General features: G+C 34.8%; 3 protein-coding genes across 7 annotated transcripts; all 3 read right to left on the bottom strand.

Moving 5' to 3' along the window:
• Positions 1 to 6,038: 6,038 nt before the first annotated feature.
• On the bottom strand, positions 6,039 to 8,932 carry LOC18591193 (Polyketide cyclase / dehydrase and lipid transport protein). Its single transcript, XM_007017171.3, has 4 exons — positions 8,379 to 8,932; positions 8,055 to 8,250; positions 6,859 to 6,990; positions 6,039 to 6,382 (listed from the first exon to the last, which is right to left on the bottom strand). Exons 1-4 carry the CDS (start codon positions 8,693 to 8,695, stop codon positions 6,260 to 6,262), a joined length of 768 nt encoding a protein of 255 aa, XP_007017233.1. The 5' UTR covers positions 8,696 to 8,932; the 3' UTR covers positions 6,039 to 6,259.
• A 362-nt stretch (positions 8,933 to 9,294) lies between these two features.
• COR27 (cold regulated protein 27) lies at positions 9,295 to 12,179 on the bottom strand. 4 transcript variants are annotated; one of them, XM_007017168.3, is made up of 5 exons: positions 11,935 to 12,179; positions 11,180 to 11,380; positions 10,909 to 11,089; positions 9,971 to 10,080; positions 9,295 to 9,869 (listed from the first exon to the last, which is right to left on the bottom strand). In XM_007017168.3, exons 1-5 carry the CDS (start codon positions 12,043 to 12,045, stop codon positions 9,858 to 9,860), a joined length of 615 nt encoding a protein of 204 aa, XP_007017230.2. In that variant the 5' UTR covers positions 12,046 to 12,179; the 3' UTR covers positions 9,295 to 9,857. The 4 variants fall into 4 exon arrangements, with proteins under 4 accessions (XP_007017230.2, XP_007017228.2, XP_007017231.2 ...); XM_007017166.3 differs by having other exon boundaries at positions 9,971 to 10,077; XM_007017169.3 differs by having other exon boundaries at positions 10,927 to 11,089.
• Positions 12,180 to 13,125: 946 nt separating this feature from the next.
• LOC18591190 (Protein kinase family protein) lies at positions 13,126 to 19,029 on the bottom strand. 2 transcript variants are annotated; one of them, XM_007017162.3, is made up of 12 exons: positions 18,231 to 19,029; positions 17,846 to 18,020; positions 17,604 to 17,687; positions 16,910 to 17,151; positions 16,422 to 16,653; positions 16,114 to 16,278; positions 15,903 to 16,034; positions 15,476 to 15,589; positions 15,036 to 15,083; positions 14,840 to 14,918; positions 14,281 to 14,337; positions 13,126 to 13,581 (listed from the first exon to the last, which is right to left on the bottom strand). In XM_007017162.3, the coding sequence occupies exons 1-12, from the start codon at positions 18,413 to 18,415 to the stop codon at positions 13,523 to 13,525; spliced, it is 1,572 nt and encodes a 523-aa protein (XP_007017224.2). In that variant the 5' UTR covers positions 18,416 to 19,029; the 3' UTR covers positions 13,126 to 13,522. The 2 variants fall into 2 exon arrangements, with proteins under 2 accessions (XP_007017224.2, XP_017981701.1); XM_018126212.2 differs by lacking the exons at positions 13,126 to 13,581; positions 14,281 to 14,337 and adding an exon at positions 14,377 to 14,748.
• Between the last annotated feature and the right edge of the window lie 326 nt (positions 19,030 to 19,355).

Genomic DNA, 19,355 nt, shown 5'->3' with positions numbered 1-19,355 from the left:
ATTACATAGAAGTACATTAGTTTATAAACTAGATACTTCGTCTCAAAATATATTTTTACTGAACAAATAATCCTTGTCGTTAGTCAACTATCAATATTCCTGTTCGTTTAATGACGTGATAATATTTTTAAAATAATTTTATTTTTTATTAATTTAAAAAATTATCATTAAATAAATTAAAATTTTTATTTTTTTCAAAAAAAATTTCGACCTCTCGCGGTCGACAATCAAGCTCTCCAAGAGAGACCAATCTGGTACTCTACAGGGGAGCACAGGGTGGCGATAGGTGGTTGGTCGGTGTAAAGGGACATCGCAGGCTGACTTGAGAGAAAGAAAATAACAGAAAAAGAAAAAAAAAATTTAAATATTTCATATTCAACATTAACGTTGTTTAGACGTTTGGAGTAAAGTATCTACTTTGAAAATTAATGGACCTTCCTATAATTTTGATCAAGTTTTGTTTGATTTGATAGTTATATATATATATATATATATATATATATATATATATATATAATTAAGAGAGAGGGATTCAAACCCTACTCGTTAGGTAAGAGGATTATGCACCAACTAATGATCTAAATGGTCGGGTGCTTGTTTAATTTGATAGTTGTTTGGTATCTTTTTATAATTTTGTATTATATATCTAATAAATTTTTCATATTGAATATGATTCAGAGTTTAAAATTAAATTTTTTGGTAAATAATAAAAAACTAGACAAAGAATGCAACATATAAAAAGAACACCAAAGGAAGTATCAATGGGGCCATTTAGTCTAGTTAATAGGTACTTAATAGGAAATCAAACCAAATTCGGATACTTGTAAGTTGACACAAGATGAAAAATGTCCACTCATCAACCTGTCTAATGCTTGAAGCAATAACTTGTAGTAGTTGTATCCACATATTGCGGGGATCAGAAGGGGAAAAGGGATTCGGTTTCGGCTTTCCAATCAAGGTGGATCATATAGGATATGAACCTACGAAATATAGAAAGAAACTATAGCAATAGGGAATTAGGGATGTCTGAATTAAGTTCATCCAAGGAATCATATGAATCGTGCGCAATGCACATTCCCAAAAGTTGGAGGCTATAGACTTGCGCTACATCAAGTTGCAGGCTATAGAGAGGAAGGATGGAAGATCTTGAACAACTCTTTAGCTGTTCATTGCCCACGACTCTTTTGAGCTTGAGCTGCACCGAAAACGCCAAGATATCCTATCAGGTAATCACCATGGGCAATACTAGAAATCTCGCTGCTTCATGATGAGCTTACTATATATATATATATATATATATATATATATATATATATATATATCCTCATTTATTGTCCTTTTTGATGGTTTTTTTTTCAATTTTACGTCAAGTGTTTTATAAACTTCTCATATTGGGGTTTAATATTTATGATTTTGAGTTTAAGATTGATAACATAAAATTGAACATGTGACGTAAAATTATGAAAATAAACATAAAATAAAGATAAAAAAATTTTTATTTGTATATATTAAAGATGAATTATCTATTGCAAAACTCTGTTTTATAAAAAAATAATGAAAGTTTCCGATTTTAGTTATATCCGAAGAAGCTGTGGTATCAATACTACTACATCAACATTCCCTTGTTGTCTGCTCTGCTTTAGCGGATACACAGCAACCCCATCTATTCCCCCATGTTAATAAAAACAAATAGAAGATAAATAAAGGGCTTGTAATCGAACAAGATGCTATGGGATGGGGACGATCGGCGGTCCATACATATATTTTGGTGAATAATCCAAGAAAAAGAGGAATATAATCTAAAGGCAGAAGCAAGTCAACAGTCCTTTAAATATCTCCTTGCGTCAAAGAACTCTTATTTTGAAAGCAGAAAGTTTTAAAGTTCCATTCCACCTGTGAAGCATTAGAATATACAGGTGATGACTCCCATGGCTGCCCTACCACAATTTCCTTGCCTGGATTTGCGCTTAGCAGCAAGCCTTCATTCCATACACAGCAAAAAGTATCGAAAAATTAAAAGTGAAAAAAATTTCGGAAAGATGGCATATTCATGTTTTACTTTTTGACTTGTAGTGATTCATACCTTACATACTGTGCTTGTCACTTAGTTTTATCCAGCTCAATTAGGCGGTTACTTTATCTAGAACGTATATCCTTTTGTGTTTGTGACGTCGTCAATAAAATTTGTAAAAATCTGTAATTATATTGAAAACGTTATAACGTTATCTTGTTAATTGTATGAAATTTAAATAATTATGATTTGAAATGATTGAAATGAATGAGAACGGCATATTAATTCTCGATTAATTAATATATGACGAAGAAACAAGAGTGCAATATGACGAAGAAACAAGAGTGCAAACGAAGGGGGATGAGAAGGGGGTGGAGAAACAAAAGGATAAGAAAAGAAAAGAAGTCATTGGATACTTTTTAATGCTTGCGAAACAAAGGGTACATAATGCAAAAGCAAAGAGATTGGATTGCTAAGGGGGAGGGGAAAGGAAAGATATTCTATAGCTGTTCATCATAATTTATAGCCCAAGAGAATTTGTGGTTGACGGTGAAAATTGGTTAAATATCAGTATCCAATCATCGGGGTGTTCCTCCAATGGGATGGATCTGCAAGGACCCATCAAGGGAACTTGCTCCAGCTGGGGAGTATCTCCGAAAGTGCCTGAATTATTTGCCTTGTGTTATTTGTTTTTGAGGTAAATAGGGAATCTTCCAATTAAGACATAAAAACCCACCATCAAATTGGCAAAGCCCAAGGTCGATCTTGACAACTCTTACAGCCCCCACTTTGCTTTTCCCATCAAGTACTTGGTACATTGAATGGTCAAAATGTGGGCTCTCAATCCCATCATCCTCTCTTTGATCCACAACACTACTACTACTCACTTGCCATGGCCAATGACTCTGAATAAAGAAGAGCTCTGTTTAGCTTTAATAATTCTGGCCATTTGGAGGAGACGAAGACGAAGACGAATGAATCCACGCAGCATCATTATGAAGGAGTGATAGTCCATGATATGGCAACATTTCATTCCTCCAACACCCCGGAAAGAATTCAAACACTGTTTCATTATTTTGGCTGCGAGATGCCTTTTATGTTCACTATGGTAATTTGATCCCTCTTCACCGGTCGTTTTCATGAGTTTTGGCCTGTCATCCATTACCGCAATTTCCCTTCTACCGTCTTCTTTTCTCTTGTCTTCTTCACTACATCCTTTAATGCTACAATAGAGAAATGAAAAGAAAACAAAAGAAAAGGGACAATGCGCATGTCGTCCTAGCTACAATGATTGATTGATTGCCACTCAAAGCCTGGCAATCCTTTGGTAAATTTGGTCGTAACCAAAACAAGCAAAACATCAGCCAGTTCAAAAGTAGACGCAAAAGCCAAACCTTAAAAAGAAACAAAAGTAAAAAGCTTTTTTTTAATATCGATTTTGATTTCCCAAAATATCAAGCATATTATTACAAGGGAAAATTATGAGAAATAATTTTCTTCATAAACCCAATTTAAAAATATTATTTTTTATAATTTTAACATTTTTGATCAATTTTTGACATGACTTGACAACAATATCCTCTAAACAATTTCAGATAAATTAAAATAGTTTCAGTTTTCTCTATCCCACTATCCAGACAAAAATTTTAAAATTAAATCTCGATTTCTCTCTTTAATTAAATACTGTCTATCTCGTCATCCAAAGTGCAAAAATGACATCAAACTCTTTTTTATTTTATTTTATTTTTTTGGATGGTGGATCTTGAGATTCTCAAGGGCGATGAACAGTAATTTTGCTCTTTGCAAGTAGTGATTTTTCTCAAGGAGAAGGAACAGCTAAAGTATGTTTGATAGATTTTATGGTAGTTCACGGTTTTATTGTGTTTGGGATTGGAATGATTGTTAAGTATGTTTGCTGAGGATTTTGATTTTTTTTTATGAGATTTTGAGTTGAAATTATTCATGAATATTTTTGTAAAAGGGATATATTTTGTTTTTGTATAAGGGAAGTGAGCAAGGTCCTCCCGATAGGGATATATTTTGTCTTGCTTTAGAAGGTTACGGAGTTTTGTAATTTATCTTTTATGAAATGTATAATTTCTTGGCTTAGCAAAAAAAAAATATATGTTTTAGGTTATTGAGTTTATTAGTTTATTTAAAAAATCCTAAAATTGATGAGTTAAAATTGATTAGACTGATTTTTAAGTATTGCAAGAGTTATTTTTAGGTTTTACGTGACTTAATCACTATGTAACTAGTTGTTAGACATTACGTGATTGGTTTTAGACATTGCGTAACTAGTTTTTGGACATTGCATGACTGATTTTTAAACAATGCCTAAGTCATACTATGCTTTACTAACTAGTCACGTAATACTTTCCTAACAAGTCACGCAATGCCTTACTAAAAAGTCACGCAATGCCTTACTAAAAAGTCACGCAATACATATCAACTAGTCATGCAATGCCATATCAACCAATCACGCAATGCCCAAAGTCAGTCACGTAATGTCTAAAGTCAGTCACGTAATGCCTAAAAGCTAGTCATGCAATACCTAAAAGCTAGTCATGCAATGCCTAAAAACTAGTCACGTAATACCCAAAAATCACAAAAACTAAATTCCATCTAACAAGATCAACAATTTCAGACGATACACCATCTTCCATTTAACAACATAATTAACGAATATGCCTACTTGATAAAGAATGCTCAAAATATTCAAAAGTTTTTCCTTATATATAAAAAATCACTCCAAAATGCTTAAAAATACTCAAGACGCTCAAAGATTTTCTTCGTGTATAAAAAACTACTCCAAAATGCTCAAAATGCCTAAACATTTTTCTTTATAGTAAGGAATACTCTAGAGATGAATAGTCTGACGAAGAAAGCTCAAAGAATATGAATTGGTTTGAGATGCAGATCTAAACATACTTGACCCGTTAATAGGTTTCGGATCGAGCTGAGACGCGGAGACAAAGACATGAGTCAGTTTCATTAAGAGTAATTTTGTTCAAATTTTAATTTTTTTGACTAAAAACAGTTAAAATTATAAAGAGACATATTGTCAGAAACGTATTATATATGAGGCCCATTTGAAAAAAGAACCTTTATTATAAAATAAGCTAGCGGAAATCGGATGCATGACAAACTCTTTTGATCAATCCTAAAGAACGTCCTCGAGGAACATTGCCACTTACCATAAGTCGACCTCACTGTTGATCCGATGGAAATATATGTTCCTCAACAGCCGAACATAAAACCCTTAATGGGGTTTGGTTTTGTTTCAACGATGGGCATTATATCAAAGTTGTGCTCCTTCTTCATTCAACTATATGTTGTGGTTATCCAAGTTTTGAGGCATCCAAATGCTTGATTCGGATGCCACTCCATGAAGTTGGGACAACACAACCCAAGACTGGCATTGTGGGATTAATTTTGCTCCAAGACGTTAACTTTCTGGCCTGAAATGATCATCGACAAGACTGTAATACGACTGTGACATAGGAAGCCATAATAAAATCCTAAAGATATATAAATGCAAAATTGGCCTAGAGATGTTGTACTTTTGAAACTCTTTCAAGGTTTACATGATTCCTTTATTCCATCTCTTTTTAAATATAGTTTAGATTCAGTGATCTTTTTTGTTGTCCGAAACATAATAAAGATAGAAGAAAAATGGATTACTTGGACCTTCCACCACGACTTTCGTTATTGACCAGGGTAAGCGTAGAAGACTCGCAGGGAGATAGCAGTATGAACCATAGGCCCAGCCCAGCTAACAAAAGGGACGATAACACAAGTCGATAACCTTCTAATACACGTATTTAGATTCATCTTATTAGGAACCTATTATTGATTTTTGTCAAACAAGAGACAGATCTCTCTTTCTTTCTTTTTTTTGGTTTTCCACAAATAACTTGCTCTGTGCAACAATACAAGTGCACGACTGACAAATCAATAGTTATACACCATATTAAGTGAAAAATTGTTAAAAAATAGACATAGCTAGAAGTAAAATGCCAAAAGCTGACGAATGATTGAATGACACATCAATTGATCTTTGTGGAAATTGGATGAGGGAACAGGGTCAAACGAATACCGAATATGGTTAAAGGTAAATTTTAAAGGCTGGGCAGTAAACAAAACAAAAACTGCCCAGTGGGCGTCGTGAGACTACCCTCTATCAATTCCAACCGCGCCTTAAATGCACTCCACAGCATTTCAAAGGCTGCTCCCAAAAACAAATATTCATGCTCTTTCTCCATAAGAGTTTTCGAGTACTGGAACGCCAGGGCCATATATCAATCGGCAACGTTCACTAAATGAGCTAACCAGTCGTGAGACGACTTCCTTAAAGAACATGGATGCCACCTGTTAGAGATATCAAAAGATTAGCATGGTTCAAGCTTACCTCAGAGTACAGAAAGTTCTAATGTTTGGGTAAATGTATTCACAGGAAGGCATGCACTCTCTGACAGTAAAATACTGTAAAAAAGTCATCAGCTGACAATTACAACAGCAGTTATATTACAAAGAATAGACGAAGAATCAGGTATTGAACAAGAATATAAAAGCAACTATTCAAGAACTAGGCCCAAGTTTATCAGAGGAAGAGATGATAATTCAAATGAAGACCAGCAGAGTGACTGTTACATCAATATCATGTGAGGGAAAGTCAAGTAAAAATAACATACAGGCCATGATCAATGGTTGTTGAACATGTGAAACTATACTGTTGAAATGCATGCAGATGCTAAGAAGAATGATCTCTATGAGTAGTCATGCACGGCATTGGCAATGATCTATCAACCCCTCTATACCCCCCTATGCGGCCATTAGCCCATTACCTGCCGGTAAAGCGGTGACTGGAACTTAAAGTCCACAAGAAAGTAAAGGTTGCAAGTTCCTGGAACTGGTCCAGGACTGAATTCCCAAATGTTTATCAAATGATCGAAAAGGCTACTTTCAGATGCAGTTGACTGCAAGGACATAACAAAGGGTCAGATCATCAGCAAAAGAAGAGGGAAGAAAATTAAGTACATAGACAAAATGGACAATTTTTGGAGTGACAAGCCACACAATATCTTTTTATGAGTCACAGATGCAAAAAAGTAGCCCACAGGTGGCATGGTAAATCATAGCTAAAATGATCTATAAGTAGTAGTATGGTCATTTTAATTCCAATGAAAAAAGGAGATTACAACATACTCCCATATGCAGGTTATTAAAGTGGAAAATGTGGCTGCTCCATAACATTCATTTAAACTTTCAAGTTTGAGTTAGTTATGACTGGAAATAAGGTGCTTTCTTCCTAAATTCAGAGCTTCGCAGCTATGGGTTCTTATTTACTATTGGGGCCGGGCGGGGATAGAGAGAAAGAGAGGTGCAGCTATTCAAAATTGCTTCATTTTCTTGAAATTTATGTTGAAGAGATGAAACACTACATCTCAATCATGTCTTTTCAACTTCATCCAAAATTTTGTATCTAAGTCCCCTAATGGCATTAAATAGAACTTAAAACAAGTTGCTGCAAAACATGCTCACACGGTTACAATATAGCTGAAAATTGCTGGTTTATAGCTCTCAAAATCCTCCCTGGTTAGCGCCAAAACTACATTTAGAACTACTCCATTTCCAAATTAGGATAATGAAAACTTAACAATTCGCAAGTAAAAATTCACTACCTGGGTAAGGTCTATCCGGGGATTGTTGAAGTTTATTTTTTGATACACTGTAGCATGCTCAATATATATGTTCTCACTCATCTTTAAAATCCAGGAAATGACAAAGCACAGAAAGCAGTTCATAAGAAAACTTAACAACTCATAGAAATTCAAATCCATTGTACCCTGTAATTCTAACCTAACTGCCCGATAAAAAGTCAGGCGTTGAGCATATTCAAGCATCTTCCAGCATCAAGATGCAATATCTTAATACAATAACAAGGCAAAGTGAATATTAACAACAACTCCCAGAAAACGAAATAGAAACTAAGCAATAAGAAAACCAGCTGCTTTAAATAGAGAGTTAACATTATTATTACCTTTACAAACTTTGCTCTGCTTAGTTCTACATGAGAAACATAACTCTCAACCAGAAACTTAAAACCAATCTCTAGTTCAGCATCAAAGGATCCGTCCGGATACCGTTTAATTATATCAGACCGCTGACACCAAGGAACAAATCCATGATACAAATCAACAGCTGCAACCACATCAAATAACTGCTCCGGCGAATACCTAATCATCAACAAAATCATTTCAAATTTGCCTATTTGCCACGCCTTAATCCAATAATAAATCATTAAACAAACATTATCCTTTTATAAATAAAGGAAATAATGAAACGAAGATATTGATAAAATTACCCCATGACGATTCTCTCCTCGTACACTCTCGATAAAACGCCACCTTCTTCGCCGTCTCCGCAGCCTAAAAATGGTCTACTTTGGAGAGCGTACTTATCGCATAAGCTTTTAAATGAAAAATTAGATTCCTCTTTGCGTGAACCGATTAACGGGTGAACCGACGGCGTTTTGATACCGGCAATGTTACTAAACCATCGGAATTGATCGAATTCCCGAGAATGGCCTCCGCTCTTGACGTGCCTAACGAAATGGCTAATCCCGTTTCTACGGGATATTAAGGACCCGACCGCCTTCGAGGTCGATAAAAATGGCGGCATTGTAGATTTTAGGAACTAGCTCCCCAGTTTCTGAGAAAAGGAAAGTGTAAAAGGATAAAAAAGATTGGGAGAAATGGAGCGGTGAAGTTCAATAGCGAGAAAGGAGGAGAAATTGGAGAACCAAAATAGACAAATTGGAAACCCTAGGTTGACACGTCAAAGAGGGAAAAGAGTCGTGCCTCAGACGATCAAGGACGAGTTTACTAGAGAAATTTCATTTTTCGGACAGCAGAGCGAGATTCCAGGATATACCGGTTCGGTGTAATGAGATATTAAATAATAATAAATTTATTTTTTCAAAAAATACCAAATGAAGTTATATTGGTGAAATTTAATATAAAAATAATATTTAATAAATAACTAGCACAATAATAGGTAAAAAAAATATTGTAATTATCTTAAAATTTTGTTTAAAAAATAAAAATAAAAAAAAAAATTGTTGGATTGTAACTTTAGTTTTCCCCAGTAAATGTGTATCTTCACATGCATTGCATGAAGTTGCTTCTCTAACTCAACTATTACAAGTAGCCCAACCAGTTATAGCAAATTCCAAATTCACTTGTCTTCTTCCTTGTTGAAATGAATCAAAACTCCTCAACTAAGCAAAGATTAGAATATGGTTTCATTCACTTGAAAACATTCTTTTACTGCAACATCAACAGAAATGGCGACCCTTTTTGTGTCAGACCATCCATGCATTGCATACAAACCTTTGATATATATCATATATGTATATATATCACATACAAGATTCAAAATTGCATGATACTGAGAATAATATATACAGATAGAAAGAACATCAGTAGACCAACATGGGATGTTCTTGACCCAAAAACTCATCCTTCTACCACTAATGCCACACTTGCTGTATTTACAAGAAAGAGGAAATGGTCCTACACGAACTACTAGTCCCAATCTCTGTGCCTCTGTCGGTGTCACATACATATAGACATTCGGATAACAAATATATTAAGGAATCGAAATTTAGGTTACAGAAGTCACCAAAATTAATATGTATGGAGTTTCCTTCGGTTGCTCTCACTGTATCAGGATGTATAATTAATCAAGCCATTTGCCTTTTGCCCAAATGAATCACTGGTGGAAGCCCTTTATGAAGCTGCAGGGATACACTTTCAGCTACTTCTGCTAGGGAGGCTTTGGCTTATGGAACAACCTAAACACAAAGTGAGAAATGCCATAAAGTTAGGACTAGAAAAAAGTGATTTATATTATTGTCTTATTAATAAATGAAAGGATCGCTGTAATAAATTTTACCTGATCATTGCATGAATCGTTTACCAGAGTTTTCAGCTTCTTGGAGCTGCAGTCACTGCATGCCTTTTCACCTAGTTCTTCATCTTCAAAGTTCTGATCTGACACCTCTGCTACAGCCAACAACCACTAGAGTTCAATTATTTTGATAGCAAGAAAATGTGCTTCAAGCAGGTTTTATTTTGTTATAAGAAATCCATCAAAACACAGAGAATCCATTGTAGGCATTGTACTAAAAATTAATACATGAATGCTCTTAAGTCCTAAACCCCCACAATTACATATAAGCAACTCAACTAAACATCAGCTGCAATAGCATGGGGCTGGCTAGATGATTTTTTGTTTCCTTTCTTTTTTTTTCACTTTAAAGAAAGCCTATAACTCAAAGTTATTCTCAGTAACAAACATAAACAACCCAAAGATTAAGACTAATTGCACAAATCTCGATCTCAAATGGTAAGCTTTATCATTTTATTTTGTTACATACCTATCATATATAGATAAATCATGGTTATATTAGAGTTGGAAAACAGAACCAAGAGCACTTCAAGTGAAACATTGACAAATCAACCATACAACTTGAAATTGTTAACTTTGAGCAAGTTTCAGATTGTATGGATTAACCAAGGTAATTCACAAAGTAAATTCAGATTTCAAAAACGGATGCATGCTTAGACTGGTAATAAATTTGTCTCTACCATGCAAGAGTAACAAGCAAGTAGAGGTACAAAATAGACATGAAAAAGAATTAACCAACAAATGCCAGATGAAAAATAATAATAAAAGAACATATTTTAGATAATATTATCATGAACACACCAAACACCACTGCAACACCTGCTTTTACCGCCACATTCCAATAAAGTCATATTGATCATGAAAGTGTCTTGAAGCTGATACACACAATATTGCTTTATTCACATTTAAATTGTTGGTTTTACCTTTGGATGAAGCACTACCTTGTACACTACGGGAGGCTGGAACACGAGACATAGATCCAGATCTGAAGTGCTGGACCCATGGACTTGCCACAAAACAATGAGAGCCATCTGTTTTATTTAGTTGAAATCCAGGTCTTTCAAAATTGATCTTTTTCCAGCTACCACCTCGAAGAACCTTAAACTGAAAAAAAAGATTGGAACAAGCAGTAAATAAGATTCTGCATAGGGAATGTAAAGGCAACCAATAAAGGAGCAGAGATCAGTCTTGAACCTGGCCAGAAGAGGTACAAATATTACAGTGTCTCTGCCTGGATGATTTTGATCCTGACAACTTCTCCTTTTGTGAGTTCCAGCCAAGAAAATTCATAGAATCATATAACTGGTTAACAAATGATGCTTCCATGGATTTGAGGTATAAACTATGCTTTTCATCTGTCCATTCTGTAGAGGTAGATTCTGTCACCAGAGAATCCTGTTGTATTATCATCATTAACACACGATCAGCAATAAACAATCCCAATTGAAAAGTTACATGTAAAGAGACCACCATCACACCCAACTACAACTACAGCATGCATCAACACTAAGAAATATGTGATGAGAGAAAATTATTTTGGTAGCCTAGCTTCTTAAATGAAATGAAGGGGAGAATCAATTTTCTATGCTTCCAAGTTACAAATCCTCAATTAATAGTGCCTAACTACCAAAGCTAACTCAAAATTTGAAACTTTTTGTAATCAATTTTCTTAAAACTATATTTAATGCTCTTAAAATATTAGTAAACGAAAATCAAAAGGACATGCATGATTGAAAATGATAAAAATTTACCATGTAAAGGGGTTACTAGTTTCTTAGGTGCTATAAAACTGAAGTTTGGAAGTTTTGCTGCTTAAGAGTTAAACCCATCTCAAATTTACTATGTTTAAACCAAGCAAAAAAGAAACCCCGTGACTCAAATTCCTTGATGCATATATGATATATCAATAACCAAAAAGAAACTAGGAAAAGAAGGAGAAGAGGGTATACCAAGCTTGGACTTTGTTCTTGGTGAGCAAACTCGGGTGACCTCCCACGAGTCAACTCAGAGGCGGAAGCCTCTGAAGTCGTCCGAGACTCAATTCTTCTGAAACCCTCCATGCAAACCAACAAAACAAAATACGCCCTGAATTTAAAAGATTAGAAGATTAAAAAAAAAAAGAAATTTATGAAGGAACGAGAGAGAGAGAGAGAGAGAGAGAGGAGAAGGCGAGGCGACGGCAGGTGAGATGTAACGAGGAGGTTGTGTTTGAGGGAGGGACAAAAGAACGATACAGTTGTCATCGCTTTTACACGTGTCATGGGACCGTCACATTGCCACGTCACTTCCTTGGGCTAGCGAAAGTGCCAGATATTTGTTGGGTGCTCAAAAATATCTGTTCTCCTCCTTTCTTTTATTATTACTTGACAGATACGTTTATTTTGATTGCCCCTACTTTTTCTTTTCTTCATTCTTTTCTTTATACTTTATATGCAAATTTCTCTTTTTTTTATTTATTTTTTGAGAGAAATTATTACAGATAAATTATTAAAAATATATACATAAACTTGTTGTCATGTGTACACTCAAATATTTGACTTATTAATTTATATATAATTTTTTTATTAAAAAATAAAATTCGAATATCTCTTTTTTTAATTAAAAAAAAAAAACTTATTGTCATGTGTAAATTTTAGTGCTTTAGACCTGAACTTTTTAAGATTATTTTTTTATATTAAACCTCATTAAATTAATGTTAAGAGATTAAACACTCTCTATTTAATTAATTTAACGATAATATTATTATTGATTAATACTTAAAAACATTATCTAAGGATATTTTTGGGTTTTAAGAATAGCTAAGGATAACGTTAAGGATAAATAAAGCTAGTTGTACAATATTCCAATGCGATATTTGTGTATGAGGACACGTAGAAATTTTAGATTTTTTGTTTGTTGGAATAGGGAAAATGATTCATTCGGCAGATTTTTTCCCTTTAGAATGAAGAAGAAAAGAAGTGAATGAATTAAATGTTTTGTACAAGTTGAAAAGGAGGACGGCGGAATTATTAATGGAATTGTAGCAAACTAGAAATGTCGTATTCAGTAGCTGCATTTAGTCAGATTATAGCACCTGACCAGTGAAATTGGTCATTAATTAATATATATATATATTTTTTGCAATTCGTCCAAATAAGATATTCATGCCAGGCTCATGGTTTTGCTTTTTTCCCATGACTTGTTAAGGATGGATTTACATGGAAATGTTTTTGGCAGTTAAAATGGGAATCTTTGGTGACTTGTTTATGTATGAAGGGAAAATTGAATTCCGGTAAAAAAAAAAATTACAGTCAAAATGGAGTGAACATAATTTTCGGCTTTACAGTAGCTCTTATACACAACAATTCTTGGAGAAAGAAAAGTAGTGGTCTAGATTACTTCCAATCTTCTGAGTTGACCTTATTCATGTCTCCAAGCAGCTCTTCTTTGACAAATTCAATCTCATATAATATGATACCCCTTTGGCTTCCCAGAGTGCACCTGAGATGAACTGAAAATCACCTACTCTCAACCGATGCTGACAGAGGGTGCTCCCATTCAAGTTTCCTGCTTCTGCTCTCCCTCTGGTATTACGGTTTCTTGAAGATCAATCCGACCTGCATCAGTGAAAGAAACTGATGATTAAACAAAGCTTGTATTTTCCAATTCTGCAAAATGCACAACTATTATCTTGACATGGACAAGTTTACGGGTATCTTTCATTATGCAGATGACTTTTATTAACACCTACTACAATCTTTGGTGATGATATAAGTCTTTTTTTGCCTTCTCAAGGAATATGTTTATGTAAAGAAAAAACAAAATGTTACATAACAGATTCCATTCCACTTCATTCATAACTGAAATTAGGTATGCAAAGAATGTGACAACAAGAGGATAAGTGGGGGAGGAATTGACCATTTGTCATATATATGCTAATTAACTATTTTAGATATTATTAAAAAACAGTTTTAGGACAAATGAAATTATGATATTTTGCTTCCTTGAGAGATGGGGGACAGAAAACAAAACAAAATACAGCAACTAGCTGGCTCCTAAACTTGCCAATTACCAAAAGGTGTTTTCAATGCTAGATGAGGCATAAATACTAATTGCTGTGATGAAGATATATTTCTTTGGATCAATCAGCAATCAACCACACTCAAAAAGGATAAACCCACAAATACTATTCCTCTATCGAGGAAGACTAGTTGGCATCAGTATCTCAGTATTCTATGATGACAAACATTAAAGTAGCATAGCAAGTTTTCTTCCTCATGAAGCTCAGGATCTTTTAGAAAAGAAAAATATCATACCTAGTAAGGTAATAAGAGATGGGGCTTTCGAAGGTCCATTGGATCTCATGTCAGTATCTGCAATGCGTAATCTAGATTATGAGTCCAGTACCATAATTGTAACATGTGTAGCAATTCATGATGCTATCATAGAATTCTCTATATGTACAGTCACCAATTCATAATTGCTGTTTTAGAACCTCACAAGACAGTACAAGCACAAAGCAAATCCTCAACTAATGTTCAGTAGATGCCCAAAAATGAGAATAACATGCCCAAAATTTGCAATATACAGACTGTTGCTTCTTGATTACAAGGCATTCACATTTACTCTGAACTTGTGCATGAAAAAGAAAAAAAAAATAATGGCACTCTCCTCATCACGTAGAAACCATAGTGAAGCAGCTTTAGCGAAAATACAGCATTGGTTAACAGTAAAAAGGAAAGTGCCTGTAGCTTTGGCGACATGCAGCATTGATTTACATCAATCTGATGAATTACAAAAAAAAATAAAAAATTGTATATTACTACATGACAATTCCAAATACACTCCCATGTAAGTATGTATAAAGAAGTATACCTGAACTTTCAAGTGACTTAACGATGTCTGATTTCTTAAAGGTAAATCCAATGAAGTTGGTATCTTTTGATGTCAACATCTGCTCCATCAAATAAACAAAAACATATCACAAACTTTTAGCATTAATCTAGTATAATACAGTACCACAAAAGCTTTCTAGAAAGAAAATGAAAATTGGAGCAGACATGGTCTTTACCTTCCTCCAAGGTCCGACTTGTGGAATTGCGGAGGGAGGGCCATCAATCTACCAAAAAGCAAAGAAAGAGCAAAATTAATTTTACTGAAAAAGCATAAAAGAAGCAAAAACGTTCAAGAAAAAAGACAACAAGAATTCCAAACTTTCATCCAAAACACTTTAAACCTTCATGCTGTTTAATGTTACTAAAATATCTAAAAAAGAAAATAAACCAGAGCAACAAGCAAAACTGATTAAACTCATTATACCAACTCACAACCAAGATACAGCGACATAGTTATAAATTTTGGAGAAACCCTCAATATCCCATTGGAAAAGAGGCTTTGTTAAGTTAAAAGTGCTCCAAAGTAAGAAGGCTAGCATGAGTCTTAAGAGTTGTAAAGACTTTCATACCCCATAAAAGGGTATAAATCTGATGCATTAGCATTCAAAGTACTCACTTCAGGAAACTTCTCAAAATTTTGAGTATCCAAGTCTCCAGTCACTGTTGGCTTATATGCAGCTTCAATTTCATATAGTTTTTCCCATTGCACACCTTTGAACCATGGATGTGCCTGAAAAATATTCAAGACTTCAAAACAAAAATAAAATAAAGAGTATTAACAAGCTCAAACTGAGAAAATTAACAAATTGATCCAATACTAAAATATTGCACAAATAGATGATGCAACTAGTTTTTCAATCTAAAAATTTAAGATCTAGAATGCGGTCTTTGGTTAGGAAAATATAAGCTTACTTATCGTGAATGCTTGATGAAAAAGTATCCTGCAACTAAACCATGTATTAAAACATAAAACAGAAATCTCTGAATTTTAATATAATACTTCTAATAACATAAAACATTTATATTTCATGGAAAGCATTTACCTTCAATTCTTCTACACCTCTGGTGCCCAGGCGGGTTTCAACATCACAAAGCAGGTGACAAATTAAATCCTTAGCCTCATCAGTTATTTTTGGTTCATCAGGGAATTTCAAGCAGGTTCTCCAGTTGATTATCTGTGCAAGAGAAAAAGATTACCATCTAGTGAACAAAGGAGGCTAAAAAAATCACTGAGAACCAAAAACTAGGCGGCACCTTGCGGCATGTTATCCGAGGATCATCAGAACAAAATGGAGGATAGCCTACGAGCATCTCATACATGATTGCACCTAGGGACCACCAATCACACTCCATCCCATAACCCTTCTTTAGTAGAACTTCAGGAGCCATGTAATCAAGAGTTCCAACAGTTGAATAAGCCTGCAAAAGCCAGAAGTTAGCTGATACTGAATGAAAGTAACATGCCTGCTTAAGAAATGTAACAAATGTACTATCCAAAAAGTACAAAAGTTATTCATATGAAAAATTTTAGCAGGTAACTGCAAATAGAATAAAGATAATACCAATGCACGACGATTACGTTTCCATTGTTGTAGTTGTTCTTTTGGCATCGTCCAAGGGGGTCTTTCAGAGCCTGACTGGACCTCAGCTTCACTCGTAGATTCCTGGGAACTTAAATCTTCATCTTCCAACAAAATTGATGAATATTTGCCATCTAGGGGTTTACACAAGCCAAAATCTGATAGCTTCAAATGCCCATTCCTATCTAGTATCAGGTTATCTGGTTTAATGTCCCTGCAAGCAAAATACCGTTAAAAGTAAATATCTGCAAAGAGGATATAGTGTTAAGTATTTTAAATTATCTAATTATCCCCAAGTAGTTTCCTCCAGGCCAAGCACAATGTATGACAACCTTGTGGCTAGTCAAAGCTATCATCTCTCATCAATTAAAAGGTACATACATTCAGGAAAATCCAGGCCTGCCACTGGTCCACCCACATTGAGACACTCCATCTAGTAATTTTAGAAACATGTTCATAAAATGCAATACCTATGAATATAGTTGTGTTGATGAATTGAATGAATAGCCAAAATGCTCTCTGCTACATAGAATCGTGCAACATCTTCAGAAAGAATATCTTCTCTCATCAGTAGTGTCATGATGTCACCACCAGGTAAATACTCCATTATAAGGTACAAGAAATCAGAATCTTGAAACGAATAGAACAGCTTTACAATACACCGGCTATCAACCTCGGCAAGTAAGTTTCTCTCAGAACGAACATGTTCAACCTTGAAGATAAAAGTAAAGTGAAAAATAAGGAGAACTGTTTAAACATAAAATGTGATTTGTGTCATAATCCACCAAGAAAATGCTTGAGTTATTTTCATAAAGTGCTTAACCATTCCAAATCGAACAGGATTAAGAATTTTCTAAGCTGAATTGAGTAATTGCCAACAGGCTATTCGAACAGGAATCAAATAATATAAAAGTACCAAAATAAATGGGGTTTGAAACAAATGGAGGTAGGGCAATAACCATGCAGATTTTTCTTGCATTAAAAGCATCCCTGAGAAAGCTACTGCATTATGTTCAAGAGTCCTAGCAATCTTCGCAATCACATGATTAAACTAGCTATGAAACTACTAAGTACTAAAGGAAATACAGAGCCTGTGACAAAAGAACTTATATAATCAATAAGGGCCATACATTTTTGAAAGTGTCTATTATTTTGGTGAATTACCTGTCCACGACTAAGCATCTCTGATTTCTTTAACTTCTTCATGGCAAAAATCTCTCCTGTGTTTTTAGCACGACATAACCTTACCTGCATTTGTTACATATAACCAGTAATAAGGATCAAGCCATCTAAATATATACATCAGCAATTTCTTTTCCCGCAGAAAAACAAGTTAAAAAAACCTCAATGAGGTCAAGTCACTGAAAATTTTAACCAAAGATTACTAGCAAATGTTTGAAATATACCTCGCCAAATGCACCTTTTCCAATTACAGTTAATTGTTCGAAATCATCAATTCCGACTTTACGTCTTTGCAGCCTCATATATTCAGTTTCTCTCCTTTCTAAATTCCTCATCATCTCCTCTTGTTCCTCACTCGAAACCTGAGCTTCCTCTGCTCTCCTTTGCAGTGCTCGCCGCCTTAAAAAGAACGACCGTCAATATCCAATAAAACTACATTTCAATTCTTAAAAACCGCACAGCAAATTCCATCTACGCTTACCATATCCATTTAATTACACCATAATTTCAATGATTACCTAGAGCAAATAAATTCAACAGCACAAGAGAAACTTAAAGGAGCACATGGATATTATAAATGCAATAAAAGTACGGACGACCAGAATTTACCTTTCTTTACGCTCTTGCAACCCTTGCAAGTAGTTCTTGTAATGATTCTCAATGAACTGTTTGGCGGCGGCCGCTTTTTGCCTGGTTACTGGAGAAGAAACGGAGACATCTGGATCCAAATCGACGCCTCGACCAGCTTTCAAGTTCAAAGCTCCTAATCTCACCGTCCCATCTCCACCGTCCATGTTTCCTCACAAAATTACAATCAAATCTTCTCCTTCTTTTTTCTCACCAAACAACAGGTTTCAACTTTCAATAAAAAAGATTTAAAGAAATAACAACCATTTCAAATACAAAAAGGAAAAAAAAAAGCTGATAAAAGAAGCTTGTCCGGTGTCACAGTATCGAGGAGAGATCTAGGAGCTGTCACCTGTCAGTTGTTTGTGAGAATGACTCAAAGAAGAGCAAAAAAATTAAAGGAAATTAAAATTAAAAATAAAAATGAACTGGCAAATGTTAAGGCGTGAGCGTGTGCCTTGGCGCGCGCCAGATTATAAATAAATAAAAAATATATATTTATATTTACATTTTGCATTGCAAGGCTGTCTTCATCTGTTAAAACTGAGATTGTTTGTTTCTGTTTAAGCTTTTCGAAGGTTTAAAAATAATAAAATATATATATATATTTTTTGGTTTTTTATTGGGAATTGAGTGTGATCAACGCCATCGTTTTCCTCGCATGAACTGGATTCTTGGAAACATTATTTGTTTATTTATTTTAGGATAGTTGCCAAAATACAAAAAAAGAAAATAAAAGAAAAGAAAAGAAATGGTGCGCGAAATTTGGTGTAGATTTTTAGAACTGGAACTCTACGGCGTCGGCGGAGATCTACAAAAGCGAATGGAGCGCGGGGGGTTTTTTTTCGTTTCTCTTGGGCGTGAACAGTACGCGTTTCTATATTAGTTCAACTGTGTGGGGCGGGGGGAGAATTGACAAATTGTGGTGCGAGGATGCTTTCGCTTGGAGTGGAGGTCAAAGGAGATTGATGCCAACGCGCTTGGGTGGAGCGAGTGGAGGGGATATGGTTTGTGATAGATCCCAACTCGCCATCCAACATGGTCCAGGCTGGTCTCATGTTGTACGTCAAAAAACAAAGGGTTCAGTTTAATAGCAACATGCCACGT

The sequence above is a fragment of the Theobroma cacao genome, chromosome 8 (genome assembly GCF_053813885.1).
Source record: "Theobroma cacao isolate CCN51 chromosome 8, ASM5381388v1, whole genome shotgun sequence".
Classification (NCBI taxonomy): domain Eukaryota; kingdom Viridiplantae; phylum Streptophyta; class Magnoliopsida; order Malvales; family Malvaceae; genus Theobroma; species Theobroma cacao.
Note: the sequence above shows the minus strand (reverse complement) of the source record. Positions and strands in the feature narration are given on the sequence as shown.